Source organism: Xenopus tropicalis, chromosome 2 (genome assembly GCF_000004195.4).
Source record: "Xenopus tropicalis strain Nigerian chromosome 2, UCB_Xtro_10.0, whole genome shotgun sequence".
Lineage (NCBI taxonomy): Eukaryota > Metazoa > Chordata > Amphibia > Anura > Pipidae > Xenopus > Xenopus tropicalis.
This window is the reverse complement of record NC_030678.2, coordinates 53177119-53195200: the sequence shown is the minus strand read 5'-3', so window position 1 is coordinate 53195200 and position 18082 is coordinate 53177119. Positions and strand designations below refer to the sequence as shown.

The 18082-nt window shown below is 39.5% G+C and overlaps 1 protein-coding gene across 1 annotated transcript in view; it reads right to left on the bottom strand.

Annotated features, from left to right (window-relative positions):
* tspan2 (tetraspanin 2) overlaps positions 1 to 18082 on the bottom strand; it is a gene marked incomplete at its 5' end in the record, with an annotated part of 75514 nt that overhangs the window by 37625 nt on the left and 19807 nt on the right. The window contains 1 exon segment of the mRNA NM_001113061.1: positions 1493 to 1604. Within this exon segment, the coding sequence (NP_001106532.1) occupies positions 1493 to 1604 (112 nt within the window).

The window sequence follows — 18082 nt, the reverse complement described above, 5'->3', positions numbered from 1 at the left end:
AATGGCCACCGGGTGAAAGCTGCTATTTGCTTTAGGAAAATGTGATGGTGCTGCCAAGCAGAGGGAGATATATGCAGTACACATGATGCCATTTCGGGGAGATATGCCCAACTGATATACATTGTAGGCAAATGTAGTCTTTACAGAGTGGCAACACATATGACCCTCCATGGGTTTTATAGCCTCCAGCCTGCCAAAGTGCTTACTTTCATAATATGCATAGGTTTTTTTTTCAATAGTCATTATCTGCTTGTTACAACATATTAACATGATGTGAAATAACTAAATTGAACTCTTGGGCAGGCTGAGGGCAATAAAACATTTGGAGGGGTAATAAAACTATACTATTTTGCTGACATTATTTTATAGTGTTTAGCTAAACTATTCTTTATTAAGACTTATACTGAGCATGTCAGTTGTTATAATTCTTAAACACTTTTTCTAAAAAGCAATAAAAATAGTCACTTGGATAAGTTTTGTTCTCTTTGAGTCTGTTTCCATGTCTCATGCCAAGAACACTCGTTTGTAAACAAAAGAAAGAAGCCAAATTCCTTAATGTTAGAATGTGCTAGATCCACACAGATATCTCGGTGTGTGAGTTTGTCAACTACACCTATGTTTGTAGGACTCACACATTGGGATATTTCTACAAAAATTAGTTTGGATGGCTGCGCCTATTCTGTTTTCCAGATTTCTTCCATCTTTACTTTTAGTGCTGCACAACTACTTAACTAATGTTATTAACAGGCATGAGGCTAAAAAAAGCTCAAGAAGAGGTGACCTGAACAAGTCAGAGCTTATTCACAGTGGGTTTCTTGCCTGCTGAAGAACAAACTGTCTGTTGTCTGTTGTAAGGTAAAATACATACAATTATATCCAATCACATGTTTTATAATTCCCAAATACAAAGTATTTAATGTTTATTGGTTTAATGCTGTTGTGATATTCCTAGTGCTTTCTATATTCATCTGTCACTGATAAAAGATCTCTCAACAGACAAGTGGGCTGACACATATACTGCTATGTTAAGGCAAATTGAACATTTCTATTTCTATTTCTATTTTATTTTTCTACTTTATTAAAATTTATTTTTGTCTTACAGTTGCCCAGCTTGGTATTTAAGCTACTATCTAGTTTTTAGGGTTGGAGACTGGATACTGAATAGGAGGAAGGCTGAAAAGAAAGCTATGCATCTAAAGGAGTTATTTTTTAATCATGATAGAAAGCGTTATTTATTTATTATTCACCAGCAATTGCAAGGAGCATATTTACATTGCACACAGGTCAGACCATGTGAAGGTGCAGGTTAATCCCAGTACCCAAGCAAAATGCTAAAAATAAAACATATTCTATCCACCTGCTGTATGCTCAGTGTTCAGCACAATGCACTGCAGCCCCAAAAGGCATACAGGCACCTGGGCATCTGTGTTCTATTAGGCTACAAAAATAGCAAACCTGCTGCAAGTAAATAGGAACAAAGTATTAAACTTACCCATAAAAAACGATGATCTGAAATCCTCATCTTCATCTTCTAATATCGCATCTCTTAAATCTCCACCAAATCGAAGCCATAAACCAATACCAGTTACAGCTGATCCTGCCAGCTACCAAAGGGAAAAGAAGACAGTTGTACTGTTGCTAATATAAAACATGCCAAGGCAAAGTACAAAATCTAAAATCAATGAAAATAAGCAAATTAATTTTGATTGAATGCAAAGCAGAATTATAATATCTCAATTAAAAAATGATATGTTGGGGATTGTACTTCCTATAACTGACTGCTTTATAAACCCCTTTTAACAATCCCCAATTACCAGCAAAAATGAGGTGTGAACTGCTAAAGGCATTATATGTATGTATGTATGTATAACTTTATTCATAAAGCACCACAAGGATATGCAGCGCTGTACAATCTTACACTATACAAAATTACACACAGGGAGGGCAAGTGTTATAATAAATACAATAAATACACAGGGAGTAAGTGCCATGTGGTATGAGACACAATAGGAAGGAGGTCGCTGCCCCATAGAGCTTAAAGACTAAGTGGTTGGGTAACATACAGGCACAAATTGTAAGACAAGAGTGCACTAGGTATGGGCATTTGCCCTTAAGCGCAGGACTAAGAAAAATAATGTTTTAGTTCTCCAAAAGGTAACATCTGAGTTTTATCTTAAAGAGAGAGAGTGAGTGTTCCCTACATAGGGATTCAGGGATAGAGTTCCAGAGGTAAGGAGCAGCGAGATAGAAAGGTTCAAGATGGGAGAGTACAGTGGGTGTGGATGGTGTAAAAAGATGGAGGCTCTGAGAGGAGCGGAGGAGACGACCAGGAACTTGCAGAGAGACCAGTAAAGAAATGTAGTGAGGAGCAGAGGAGTGAAGGGCTTTGAATTTTAGCAGAAGGATTTTGTATGCTATCCTTTCCTTAACATGCAGCCATGCTAGATTTAGTGAGGGCTGAACAGGTTCCCTCTTAGGAGAGAGCAGGAGGATCCTGGCAGCAGAGTTTAAGATTGATTGCAGGGGAGAGAGGTGGGAGTCTGGGAGGTCAGTTAGTAGGAGATCTAAGCGGGAAAAGATGGGGGCATGGATTACTGTTTTAGCTGTTACTTGTGAAAGAAAAGAGTGTTTCTTGGCAATATTGCGGAGGAAAAAGCGACAGGTTTGGCAGTGTTATTGATATGGTTAGAGAAGGAGAGGGACTAGTCAAAGACGACCCCAAGGCAGCGTGCAGAATTAACAGGGTTAATGGTCATGCCGTCAATAGTAGGATTAACGCAAATGTTATTTTCATTAGTTTTCACCAACTGATAGAACCCAAAACATATTTGCTTTATCAGTACAACAAGTATGTAGATTAAAAAATCATGATTAAATAAACTGAAATACCAGTTAAACAAATGTTCAGCTCTAAAATGGGCACTAAAATGTGGTCTTCAACAAACAAACACCCAATATCAAATTTGTGAATTGCAGCTTCCTGATTCATTCCCTCTATACAGGAGTGGATCACTCTCAAACATATATCTTTACAAATACACATCTGTATTAATGTACTACAATATATAGTTTTTATTTAATGTGTGCTTCCTTGTTGTTCTTCTACTTCTATATTAAATAAACTGGTGCCTGTGTTCAACTTGCTTTGAATAGCACAATGGTTCAATGGGAATGATTAATTTGTAAAGGCCACCAAGGAAATTACAATCAACAGCCCAGAAAAGATATAGAATGTCCATCTAGGTTTGGAGATGTCTCATAAATGGCAACTATGTAACTATAATTCATATTTTTGGAACTGACTGGTAAAAGGACACCCCAGTGGTTATGCCTTTTAAAATTCGGATTAGATACGATAATTTCTGACAATTGGAAATGTCGCGAAAATGCTTATGAAAAAACCGTAATAGTCACGATAATATTGTATTGGCGATCCAAAAGTCACAAAATTTTCGTATCCGAAAGATCGTAAACGGTGGGAAAAACTTTCTGACTTTGATCCTTCTGTGCATGTTTTTTGAAGCCTTCCATAGGGCTCAATGGCACTCTGCAGCCCCAACCTGGCCCAAGGAAAGTCACGATAATGAAGCTTTAATGAATCCGAAACGTTCGTACTTGGTGCGACAAATACCCTCCTTTTTATACAAAACAGGGATTGTTTGTCCAATATGAAAATCTGAATTTTGGCTCTTGCCAAAAAGTTACCAGGAGTGTTTGTTTTTTTTGTTGCCTCTGATAACTTGCAGGATGCTGTCCCTCAGAGCAACAACATGTAGCTGGCCACTATATAAAAAAAAAAAGGTAAAATTATGTCCACCACTATACTTTAAACCATTAGGCTTTATTTATTGGGCAAGTACAAATGGAGTGCAGAGATGAGCAGAAATTCTTCTACTTGGAAAAGTGGAAAGTGCAAACATATGTGTATTGCACCTGTTTTTGCACCCTGCCCTGCAAGAAGTAAATGGCCTTTTTAATGTCCTACTAATGAATTTTACAATATACAAAATGGATTACAACATACTTCGACCCTTATCTATGCAAAATATAACACAGTATAATACACGCCCAGGCACCACTTCAATTTTCCGAAGTCACGCAAAGTTTCCTCCTGTAGACTTTGGAAAACTGAAGCGATGTGTTGGTCTTTCCATCAGCGATTCCTATTGTTGCTGGTGGAAAGGCAATTCTGAGGTGGTAGTTGCCCGCGGTACCAGAGATCTATGGCGAGCGACTAACTTGCTCTGTGGGCCTTAGGGTCTAAAACTGCCTGTACCAGAGATGGATTTCCATTACAGTAAATGACAGGTGACATGGCCAGCCTTGTGAACTTTTCCTGAGGTAGAGGAAAAACGTTGTCTGTGCCATGAGCCTTAAATAATTAGCGAGCTTCACATAAAATCCTTTGTTTTACTGCTCTTTTGTTTTATGTACTTTATTTTTGTGGCATGCTTTTATGTTAGAGAGTTTTATGTTACCATTATGTTCTAAAACCATAAAACCATTTATAATATTGCACAATGCAGTCAGGTACATATAAGTACACACTTTTTATTTTAAAGACAGTCTTTTTTTGTTGTTTTTAAAGTTTTGTTTTCTGCAGTTAATGTTTTTTTGTAGTTTGTGTTAGTGTGTCTTCCTAATGATACTAATATTGCTAGTATTTTTCCATAATACATCTTTCCAATATCTTTAATGCATCCTATAATTATGAAAGTGCACCACGCCTTAAGTCTGTGGTTAACATATAAACGGTTAGCAGTTTGTAGGATTTCTACCAGTCGCAGCCAGCCTTTCCAACCACACAATGCTGCCTGACACAATGCTACTCTAAACACAATATAAAAGCTTCAGCCTTCATTGTTGAACTTCACTGCAATCAGACTTGCCAATGTTTACAATTTTACAGTACAAAAATTTACTGTTAAACTATTAATGTAAAGCATAATATATAGCATAATGAATAAAAAATATATAGGGAATGTAGTTAAACAACTAAACACAGACCCAGTTTTTAATGCTGGAACACCTGCTGTTTAAGCACAGTCTGTGGGACCTGACCACGTGGGAATCAGCTTGCTTCCCTTTAAGATAACAAGAGACTGAAATAAACCAATATATGTTTTTCTCATCAGACTAAATCTGGCCAAATATGTCTGCACAGTAGCTTTGTTCCACCAATATTTAGGAATCTTTCCTCATGACCATGGAATAAATGAAGAAATTACTATTTTTTTTTAATATTGTATCTGACGTCAATTGTAAAGCATTTGTTTCTGAAGAATTTACTGCAAATAAATCACCTTTAAATCTGCATAGATTTGGCTTTGCAGCTGAAGTAAAGCTGTGAGGTCTAATTTCCTGGCAGTAGGGGGAAATTTATGTAGAGCTTTTAGCAAGTGGAAAATAGTAATGTAAATATAATAAATAATTTACAATAGTATAATGTGGGGCTGCATGGAGGGTGTACTTTGCTTGTCTGGTTAATACAGCATCAAGGAATTAAGCAAAACAATACTGTTATCAGTAAAGTGCAAATAATTTGTCTTAGGGCTCTGGCACACGGGGAGATTAGTCGCCCACAACAAAACTCCCTGTTCGCGGGCGACTAATCTCCCCGAGTTGCCTTCCCCTGCCATCCCACCGGCGTAAATGTAAGTCGCCGGTGGGATGGCACACAGGGAGATTAGTCGCCATGTGACAAATCTCCCTTGTCCCAGGCGACTAATCATCCCACCGGCTAAAATGTAAATCCCTGGTGGGATGGCAATTGCGGCGCTGCGTATGCCATCCCACCGACGATTTACATTTTAGCTGGTGGGATGGCATTTCGGGGAGATTAGTCACCCGCGACAAGGGAGATTTGTCGCACAGCGACTAATCTCTCCATGTGCCACAGCCCTTAAAGGAGAAGGAAAGGCTAAGTCACTTGAGGTGCCAAAATGTTTGGCACCCCAAAGTGACTTAAATTGCTTACCTTGTACCCCGGGCTGGTGCCCCTGTTAGGAGAAAACCGCACCAGCCCGGGGTAGCTGCAGCGCTTCCTCCTTCCTGCTTCAGTGCGTGCATGCGCAGTAGAGTGAAAAGCTGAACTTTAACAGAGAAGTCGGCTTCTCACTCTACTGCGCATGCGCTGGCAGAAGAAAGAGGAAGGAGGAAGCGCTTGCTGCAGGTACCCCGCGCTGTTGCGGTTTTCTCCTAAAAGGAGCATACAGCTCCTCCAGCTCCTCCAAAAAATATGTTTTTAAAATAGCAAAATGTTTTTTTTTTACATTTATATTATATTTAATATTTCATTGTGAAAGTAAGACCTTTTCTTCTTCCCCAAGAACCCCCAGCCATGTGAATTGTGCTCTGATAAACTTCAGTTACACTGTACTTCTGAGCTGCAAGTTGGAGTGATATCACCCCCCTCCCAGCAGCCAATCAGCAGAACAACGGGCAGGTAACAAGATAGCAGCTCCCTGACAACTCTCAGCAGCCTCAATTGATAGCATCTCCATGTTTCATTGCCGATACTGCTGCTCTGCTTTGGGCTAATAGCATAAGCTGGTAGAGAAACCATCCCACTGGGAAATTAGCAAAACTGCCAGTAATGCCCCTCCCATTCACTTTAGGATGCATGGGGAGATGTGTTGCCTATGGGAAATCTGTGCTACATATGCAGTTTCTTTGGATTGGTGTCAGTGGGCATCAGTCTTTTCTCTGGAACATACGCCTCATGAACCATTAGCCTGATTAAAATAATTAGCTTGTATAGTAAAGATTATATAGATTTGTACACACAGTATGCATTTGTAAATAAAGGTACAATGACTTCCAAAAACAATTACTTCAGATCCTAAATAGACTACACAGTGAGAGACAAAGGCAGTGAGGCTACAAATACATTAAATACAGTGAAAGGAAATGGGAACTTTAGTCCCTGATATTAAATACAGTAAGAGGCAGAGGGTGCTATAGTTACCTGAATTCTGGGGAAGGTTTTTGTTTGCACCTAGTGGTATTCAAGATAGCACCCAAGCAAGATAAATAGGCAAAAACTCAAGTCCAGGAAACTACTTGGGAAAAAACACTAGAGGGGTATATTTATCATGCTGTGTAAAAAGTAGAGTGAAGCATTACAGTTGAACAACAGGCAGGCATTGATATCTCTGCATCTTTAAGCTGATAACACACACAGGTCCATAAGGACCTTAATGTACTCTGGGGATGATTAGAAGGAAAAAGAACAAAAAAGCTAAATGGCTTCACACATAAACAGCCTGGTTGCACTGATGTGACGAATTGGCTTGACTGGTCAGTCACTGAATAAAGGTCCCATACACGGGCCGATTGTAGCTGCCGATATCGGTCATACCCGACCGATATCTGGCCTGATATTGGCCAGATATCGATCGGGCAGGTTTAAAGATTCAGTCGGATTGGGAACCGACTGCCCCATTGCCGCCATTATAATTCGATTCCCCAGGGCCAAACGATCGTATTAGCCTACACGTTCCCCGATATCGCCCACCCGTTGGTGGGGATATTGGGTGAAGATCCACTCGCTTGGCGACCTGGCCAAGCAAGCGAATCTTCATGTGTATGGGGACCTTAAGTTAAATAAGCTAAACAGGTGGGTCTTTAGAGAGTGTTTGACATTTTTGGAGGGAGGTTAAGAGACTGATAGGTCTTCGTATGGAATTTCAGATACAGGCAAAACAGAAGCAAAGATCAGAAGCCAGAGAAGAGGGAGCTTGAAGGTTTTTTTTGTTGATATCAGAGAAAACTTTGTTGTTAAGGGCCATGAATGTGAAAAAAAGCATATTTATCAATTGGCGAACTCCAACTTTCGCCCATTGATAAATACACTTCTAAAAATCCCATAGGAATGAATAGAACATGGGTGAGTTTTTATGTATTAAGCTCTAAACTTCCATTTTAATAAATCAGCCGCTTAGGCAATAAAGGTCATGAGGAAATTTGGAGCCAATCAAGGAAACTGTATAGGGGAGCAGCTGAGAAAGGAGAGTGAAATAGATCCTTTAAAAATGGCCAATGAGTTGCTGACAACTTCTGGAGGGAGCTTTTGTTAGCCCACCTATGGCCAATTAAGTAAGAGTAGAGTAAACTTACATTTAAATATTCTTTAATAAATGATAATACAAAGTTGAAGGCACTTATGGGTAGTTAAAAAAAACTATGACAAAGGAAAATTCCCATATATTGCTATTGCAGTCACAAACTTGCTTACAAAATTAATCAATATGTCTCTACATCTAGTTCATGTTATATACAGTAGACACAACTCATTTGCCCCACTGTAGGGTGGTGGCAAATGGCACATACATTTTCTAATTAAATGGAGTGTTTTAAAAGCACCCTCATTACATTTCCCCTGATTAATAAATAATATCACCTGATTTAAATTTGGGCAAAAGATCATACTTTTAAAAATTCTACCTACATTGGAGCTCTCCACAGGTCTTCTTGTGTTACAAATTAGCTCATTTCCCAGTAATACAGTATGATGTGGGCCTAAAATCACAGTAAAGGATATATTGAAGTTCCCTTTCAGGTTCCTCAAACCTATAAATTCCCAGCCACAAGAGATGGAATGGAAAGTTCTGCCCACAGCCCTGGTAGAGCTAGCTGAAGTCAAACAGCTGGTTAGTACTAGTAACACAAAAGGTTAACGTTGCATTCCTTCTGTTGTTAAGGTGTATCATGCAATGCCAAGTTTTTTTATACTATACTGTATGTACCCTTTAGGAATAAAGAGAGGTAGGAACCTTTACAAGTACATTCTAAGTGCTACAGTTTCCTGTAAGCTTGTAAAACAGGAAATTAAATACTGGTTGGTAATGAACACTCCTGGTGCCTTTCAGCAGTCCTGAACTTACTTCTATTGTTTGCATTTCATTCTTGGGAACCAGGAGACAGGAAGGCCGCTAAGAGTGTTTTTCTCATTCTTTCATGGTTAAACACTTTTGGGCCTCATAAATTCTTCAAGACACATATGCATAAATACAAATATAAACTCACTGGACAATATTGTGCCATTTTTTTTAAATGAAACTTTGCCATGTTGCAGTTCCCATCTTACTATATATATATATATATATATATATATATACTATATACAAATTTTTGCATTAGATTGCAGACACTCCAAGTATAGAAATATATATATATACAGTATATATACAGTATATAAAACTAGCTGATGTTTTCTTCTTTACTCATACAGCTAAGTATGAGAAAGAAGTAGAAGAAATGTATGTATTACCCCCAAATGATTAAAAATGCCTATGTCACATGAATCACAAAAAGAGGCAAAAAGTTGTTTTCCTTGTGCTATATAAATGGCTAGGACTGAAAGCTGCCTGCAGCATAAAGCAGTATATTCTATATATAAGGTGTGGCCATGTTCCCATGCAGATTAAACAATGGAAACAATGGAATTGTGTAAAAAATAATGTGACACAGTTTCCCACATTAATATCAAACCTTATGGAGTACTGATCTCTTCTGTTGGACCTTTTAGGAAATATTTGAGTGCCTCCTGTAACATTCAGGCATCACAACCCGCAAGTTGTGTCATACTGGCTAAACCATGGGGATACGTCATCTACATGGATGGGAGTTAGTGGTGTTTGATTCTCTCACTGTTTATGTTCCGCTTTAATGCCAGTGTATTTTGGAGGAGATATTAAAAAGTGAATGTATAATGATATTTCTTGCAAGAGAAGACAATAGAAAAAAAATGTCTATTTTTGGCCGAAAACCTTGCCGTGCTTTTGTTTTTCCATTAAAAGGTGATCCAAAGCAGCACTTGAATAGGAAAAACAGGACATCACATAATTAATAATAAAATCTCATCTGATATATGATCCTTTAATGTATTGCCAAACGGTTAAAGGCCACCATTCCGTCAATTTCATTAAAATGCCTTTATTGTCACAATATGTATATTTCCATATATATTTGTTCAAACATCTTATCTGCCTTTATACAAACAAAGCCATCTCTAAGCTACATGACATGAAGTTCTAGGGCCGTGGCAACTTCCGCGATCTTGGGAAATCGCGGCGCAGCGTATGCCATCCCACCGGCGATTTACATTCAAGCCGGTGGGATGGCATATCAGGGAGATTTGTCGCAGGCGACTAATCTCTGCCACAGCCCCTAAAGTAAAACTGGTCCTATGCTCTTCTTTAGTGCCAGAAATAACAACTATAAATATTTACTAATTGAAACAATAGGAAAAATTAATGTTCAACACAAGTAATATTTATTGCACATATTTATTGCTAGGGTCGCCATCTGGCCAGTATTTGGCCGGCCTGGCTAGCAAATCACCAGCTAGGTCTGGCACCAGTATTAAAAATTTATTTTATCTCCACCTTCCCTGTCCCTTTAAGGTAGAAAACTTTTTTTGAATACAAATAATACAATTTATCCCTATGGACCTTGTGAAAACAATTCTTCTATCTATTGAGCCTCTTAGTTTTCATACAGAAATAGCCAAATGGTTGGGAGTAGGAGGCCCACTGACACTTGGGCCCACCAGGAGTGTTCCTGGTTTTCTGGTGGGCCAGTTCGACACTCTCAGAGCTGCCGTAACTAAACATAGCGTGACAGGGGATTTGCACTGTGTGGGGGTGTGGCCTGGTGATGTCATTTGTGACGCAATTAGTGTGCACTAAGCCCTTATCAAGCACTGTGCAAACACACTACGGGTAAATTGGCAACTCCGGGGAATTATTGGGGAAGTTGACAGCACTGCACTGTTTAGATGCTTTGAGTTCACATATTGATAAACACACTCCTAGAAATCTCATATTTTGATAAATCTGCCCCTTGGTCCTAACAGAACAGTAAGCAGTATCATAATTAAACAAAATCCTGCATCTCCTTAAAACAGATAATTATCAAGTGACACACTGTCCAGAAAATATTTAGATCTTGCAACCAAAGGGAGATCAGTTAATTTTTTAGTATTTTTCTGAGCTGTTTTAATGTGAAAAACTGAATTTCACAGAATCTTGGAATAAAATCCTGCATCTCCTTATAGAAGAAGGAAAGCCTAAGTCACTTGGGGGTGCCAAAATGTTAGGCACCCCCAAGTGACTTTAATCACTTACCTTGTACCCCGGGCTGGTGCCCCTGTTAAGAGAGAACAGCACCAGCCCGGGGCAGCGATCGCTTCCTTCTTCCGCATTGGCGCGCTGCGCATGCGCAGTAGAGTGAAAAGCTGAACGTGAACAACAAAGTGGGCCTTTCAGTCTAATGCGCATGCGCCGGCCCAGGGAATTCGCTGCAGAAGAAACACGGAAGAAGGAAGCGCTGCAGGTACCCCGGGCTGGTGCTGTTCTCTCCTAACAGGGGCACCAGCCCGGGGTACAAGGTAAGCGATTAAAGTCACTTGGGGGTGCCTAACATTTTGGCACCCCCAAGTGATTTAGCCCTTCCTTCTCTTTTAAAACAAATTATCAAGTGACACACTGTCCAGAAAAAATTTAGATCTTGCAATCAAAGGGAGATCACTTCATTTTTTAATATTTTTCTGCTGTTTGAAAAACTGAATTTCACAGAATTTCACAGAATCTTGGAATAAAATAAGCAAATGCCTATGATAGGGACTTTCATATGTTTGTAGTGCTTACAGTAGACATCTGTACATACACTTTCCCCCTTTATTTTTATTAGATAAATATTAGAACTATTTTCCAGATTTTCCCACAGAGCCACCAAGTACACTCTATAAGTCATTCCACTGTCACCTCCTAATAAAAATATCAAATTCTACATAACCAGACACTCACATAATGAAATAAACGTTAGACATTGCAGCAATATGTGACAGATGATATCGTACATAGATTTTTTTTTTAACTAAAAAGCATAAAATTGTTGTTTTCTTTTGCGAGTCATATACGCCTAGAACAGCAGAGCGGTTCCCTATAATAGAAATCTGATACTAGAGAAATGTCATTGTCAACAGACATGCCATGGATAAAAATATCATAGTAATGTCATCAGTTATAATCGATGCTTATTGATGTCACACGTGTCCCCCGATTTTAAATATGAGGATGACTTAAGAATTGTTTTCTTTTCTCTCAAACCTTTTTAACCTTTTAAATGCCTTGCACATATCCGGAGAAATGTATTTAACTCTTATTTAGCCTATGCTTGTCACATGGTAACAATCAAGATAATCATTCACCATCTTAGTGAAACAACACTGAATTCTAAAGGAACATTATTACTCAGCAAAGCAATTTCTCCTTAAATGGGCTATACTATTTTTTTAATAGAAATTAATTATTCCAACAGAATGAAGGGTATGGCAGTCTAGGAGATCCTTGCTAGTGTTATCCTGATTCCTGGCGTGATAGAGCAAATGGCAGGTGCAGGGATCCATTATCCGGAAAGCCATTAACCAGAAAGCTCCGAATTATGGAAAGCCTGTCTCCCATAGATTACATTTTAATCAAATACAGTAATTAATATTTTAAAAATGATTCCTTTTCTCTGTAATAATAAAACAGTAGCTTGTAATTGATCCCAACTAAGATATAATTAATCCTTTTAGGTTGCAAAAAAATCCTATTGGGTTTATTTAAGGTCTTATTGATTTTTTAGTAGACTTAAGGTATGGAGATCCAAACTACGCAAAGACTGGGAATACCCTTGGTCCCGAGCATTCTGGATAATAGGTCCTATACCTGTATATCCAAATGCTGCCCACAGTTAATACAGTTCAGTTGATATTTCAAAATTATATGAAATATTTGACCTATGTGAGACCTACTTTACGTCACCCTAAGCTGTGACTTGGTAAAATTATTGCTCTGGGCAGCATAATTACCCTATTTTAAATAAGTAACATATAATGAAGAAATACTGTCTGAAATCTGAGACAATTTGATACCAGGTGAAATGTTTAAATATCCGGTAGCAACCAAGAAGCAGGTAGCATTTGGATCATATGGTGGACCTATGCATAGTGATGAGCAAAGCTTTTCAGCAGGCATAGATTTGCGGCGCCATTGGCGAATTATTTCGGGAAAACTTGGCGTGAAAACATTCATTGCGTGTCAAATTGGAGTCAGAATAGACACAGAATGTCAAAAAAGGCATGTGAAAAAAACACGTTACACAAATTTTTCACCATTTTGCTAATTTTTCTGTAGTATCGCTAATTTTTCAACTAAGCTAAATGGGACAAATTCGCTTATCACTACCTATGCAGACTCATTGGCTGGGGACTGCATCCTTAACCTAATGCAATCCTTGACTAATGGGAATTTTATTTTGGTCTAAAGCATTTCTGATTGAGTCCCAATAAGTTATTGATTTTTGGCACCATACATGGGCCATAGGCTGTCGGCTCGAGTTTATTGTGTACTATTGTTATTTGCACCAGTGTGCAGTGTATGTGATAACATATCTTACTGAAAAAGCACTGTTGTTGTTTTATGCCAATTAAAATATGAATTGTAATAAACTGTCTAGTGCATGTTATTACATTAGAAAACTTTATTTATTTTTATTTTTGAGATTGCATATCTTGCATATCTTTCATAACATTTTTAACTGTAAACCAGTGAGAAGATCTGCTCACTACTCATAAGGTTAACAGCTGCTGTTGTCTGGCCATGCTATTTATAGTGCAAGGAATTCCCTGGGCACATCAGACTTTACAAATAATATGTAAAATTATACTTGTCCTCTTTTTTTAGGAACGTGTCAACATTAGTAACGGAATAGCAATCCTTGAGAAAGCTCTGACTCAAAAATACTGCATTGCTCTCGGTGCATCAGGTTATACACAATATATTAACCAATTTTAATTTCAAAAAAATCTAAAACCCACCTATTACCTATTGAACAAATGTATTAAAATTCAAAGCTTTTGAGCTGCCAAAGTTTTTATTTTTTTCTTCTCCATCAGGGAAATTGACAAAATCCAACCTGAGCTAGCAAATTCCCACAGGGTTTCCTCTATATTTGCTCTAGCCCGAAGACTCAAGCAATCATAAATGTGGCCCTAATTGGAGACCGCCGGTGCTCGTAATTTGCAGCAAAGGAAGAAATAACTGAGCCCTTGGGGGTGAGATTAATGAAGTAATAGTAGCATACCTCCCAACATTTGGGAACAAATAAATTTTTGACCATACCCATTTTTGTGACCACACCTATTAAATACCTAACACATTTCTGGGGGTTTTGGGGTCTTGTTTTATGTGTTATTACAGTTTTGCTAAAAAAGGTGAAATTGCCCTTTAAGCTGAAAGTTTCAGTTCCCCCTAGAGACCTGTTTAGTTACAATTGTATCTAAGTACAGGTGTTGCTTGTTAACTTTTCTGGGCTCTCTGCCAAAAGCCTACTTATTTAATTAAGTTTGAGAAACATTGTATCTTTTTAGTAAGAATCCGGGACTGCGGGCTGAGCTGTAAAAATCGGGACTGTCCTGCGAGAATTGGGACAGTTTTGAGGTTAGCACCAATAATGGAACTAATGCTGACAGGGTCAGGGTGCAGGTGGCATAGCCAGCCCCCCCCCCACCACCACACGAATGCCACAGGGAGGTGCAGGCCCGGGTGAAATAGTACCGCAACCCCGGTAGTTCCGCCACTGGTTAGCACCACTTAGCACCACTTATACAAATTTTGCCCAGGAGCAGAAACCCATAGCAACTAATCAGTAGTTTTTATTGGTCATCTGTTTAAAAACAAACATCTTATTGGTTGCTATGGATTACTACTTTCTGGGCAAACAGTGCATTTTATTACATATGGAGGATAGAAAGCTTACTAACAGGCTGGTGGCTGGTTGAATCAACTTGCTTTCATTTCAACTAAAAAGGGATAAGTATTCTTTACTAACTTTATCAAAACCATTGTGTTTTTTACTGTTGGGTTTTATTTATTTTTTTCATAAGTAATTGTTGTTTTTGGAGCTAATTTACAAAGTTTGTGGGATCCATAGGCTTACAGCAGGTTACATTCCCTTGTAATTACCCTCAGCTTGAGGAGGGTGGGGTTTGATTAGTTCACCTTTACAGACTGCATAAATAGAACCACAGGCACTCCAGTGGAGCTTGCTCTGGTGGTAGGTGCTCTGTAAGTGTTTGCTCTTGAAGTGGGACTCTGTAAGTGGAGTTATAAACTCAGGGAGTTAAACACTAAGGGAGTTAAAAACAAGGTAAAACAAGGTATTTACTACAAGTCCTTACACCTATTTTTGTTTAACTGTTCTTGTAACTGGGAGAATGAGTGGTAGCAACATTGAAGGTCTGACACAGTGCACAGCCTGCCACATGTATGCAGTTGTGGAACAACAGTTCCAAAGTGCATACCTCTGTTGTGGATGTGAGCGAATTGCCACTTTAGAGGCTCGCGTTAGAGTCCTAGAGGAACACGTCGCAACACTGCGTTCAATCAACAATCTTGAGAGGGGTCTCTTGTTAACTGAACAAGAACTAGTGGGGTCAGATAGTAGGGGGGGAGGGGAGCAGCAAAAGGATGATAGGGCAGTAAGCTGGGTGACAGTTAGAAAATCTAGTGTGGGGAAAAGGAAAAGGGAGGCTGCTCCAGGGTTTGCGCATCCCAACAGATTTGCCAGATTGTGTGAAGAAGATGGGAGTGTGAACTCTGGATTGGCGGTTCTAGGTGAGGCTGATCTCTCTAACAGCCGGGAGACCAGTTTCACTAGTAGTGGTGGGGAGGAGAGCAGAGCTAGGCCTAAACAGATGGTGGTTATAGGGGATTCGATCATTAGGAAAGTGGACAGGGTAATCTGTCAAGCGGATCGCTTCAACCGGACAGTTTGCTGTCTTCCTGGTGCCAGGGTTCGGCATGTGGTTGATCGGGTTGACACATTATTGGGAGGGGCTGGGCATGACCCGGCTGTCTTGGTACATATCGGTACTAACGACAAAATGAACGGTAGGTGGGGGACTTTAAAGAGTGAGTTCAGGGATCTAGGCTCTAAGATTAGGCAAAGGTCCTCCAATGTCATTTTTTCGGAAATTTTGCCGGTGCCACGTGCAAGTTTAGGGAGACAGCGGGAGCTTAGGGAGCTAAATGCGTGGCTAAAGTCTTGGTGTAGGAAGGAAGGGTTTGGGTTCCTAGAGCACTGGGCTGACTTTTCCTTGGGGTACAATCTATACAGCCCTGACGGATTGCACCTCAATGGAAGGGGGTCTGCTGTGCTAGGGGAGAGAATGGTTAAGAGGTTGGAGGAGTGTTTAAACTAGACAAGGGGGGGGGTGGGTGAGCTAGAATTCCATGGGAAAATTAGTGTAGACGGGGTAGGGGGACTAGCAAAGGGTTGTGGGGGAGGAGTGAGGGGGGCATATAGTTTATCAGATAAGGAGCTTCCGTTACAAGGAAAGCAGTCTCATAATTGCCTTAGCTCTAATTCTCCCTTAGCTAATGTAAACATCAGAGGGAGAAGTAATAATCTCCGCTGCATGCTGGCTAATGCGCGTAGCTTGTCGGGTAAATTAGGGGAGCTGCAAGCTATTGCATGTATTGAAAATTATGATTTAATAGGTATCACTGAGACCTGGTGGGATGATAAATGTGACTGGGCTGTGAATTTAAATGGTTATACACTTTTTAGGAGGGACAGAGAGATTAAAAAGGGTGGAGGGGTTTGTCTTTACGTAAAGTCAGACTTAAAGCCATGTAATAAAGACATTACCAATGAAAACGTCGAATCTCTTTGGGTAGAAATTTCAGTAGGGCTGAAGGTCACAAAGAAAATGATCATTGGTGTATGTTATAAACCACCCCGTATAGATGAGGGGGATGAGGCCCAGCTATTGTTGCAAATGGAGGAGGCTTCAAAACTGGGTCAAGTTGTTGTTATGGGGGACTTTAATTATCCGGACATTGACTGGAGTAATGGGGTGGCTAAGTCAGAAAAAGCTAGTAGGTTTGTAAATATGCTAAATGACAACTTTTTATTTCAGGCAGTTCAAGAACCCACTAGGAATGACGCTATTTTGGACCTGGTGATTTCTAATAATAATGAACTTATCTCTAACATTTGTGTGGGTGAGCATTTGGGGAACAGTGATCACAACATGGTCTCCTTTGAGATAATGCTGCAGAGACAGCGCTATAAGGGAGTAACTAAAACACTCAATTTTAGACGTGCAGACTTTGCCAGTATAAGGGCATCTCTGCAATGTGTCAACTGGGAAAGGCTTTTCATGGGGTTAGACACAGAAGGAAAATGGAACATCTTTAAAACATTGCTTTGTAGGTATACACAACAGTATATCCCCCTTGTAAGCAAGGAGAGGCATCGCAAAGCAAAACCTTTATGGCTGAATAAAAGTGTTATTGTCGAGGTTGGTAAGAAAAAACGTGCTTTTAGGGCATTCAAGTTAGCTGGGACAGCGGAAACTTTCATCAGGTACAAGGAAGCAAATAAAGCATGCAAAAAAGCTATCAGGCAAGCTAAAATAGAGATGGAAAGGGATATTGCAGCTAGGAGTAAAAAGAATCCAAAATTATTTTTTAATTATGTGAATAGTAAAAAAATGAAGCAAGAAGGGGTGGGAACTTTATTATCACGGGGGGGTACGTTGGTTGATGAAAACGGGGAAAAAGCTGAAATTTTGAACTCTTATTTTTCATCTGTCTATACATCTGAGGAGCCAGATAATGAAGGCTTCCCTTGTAATATGCCCAGTTCTAGTAATTTAGCTACTGACGCATGGGTCACTCGGGAGGAAATTCAAAAGAGACTTGAACATGTAAAGGTAAACAAAGGTCCAGGGCCGGATGGGATTCATCCCAGGGTATTAAATGAGCTGAGCGCTGTGATTGCCAAACCTCTTCACTTAATTTTTCAGGATTCATTGAGGTCTGGCATGGTGCCAAGAGACTGGCGGATTGCTAATGTGGTGCCGTTATTTAAAAAGGGATCCCGTTCTCAGCCTGAAAACTATAGGCCTGTTAGTCTGACATCAGTAGTAGGAAAACTTTTGGAAGGGGTAATAAGGGATAGGGTACTTGAATACATTGCAGTTCACAATACTATTAGTTTGTGCCAGCATGGTTTTATGCGTAAC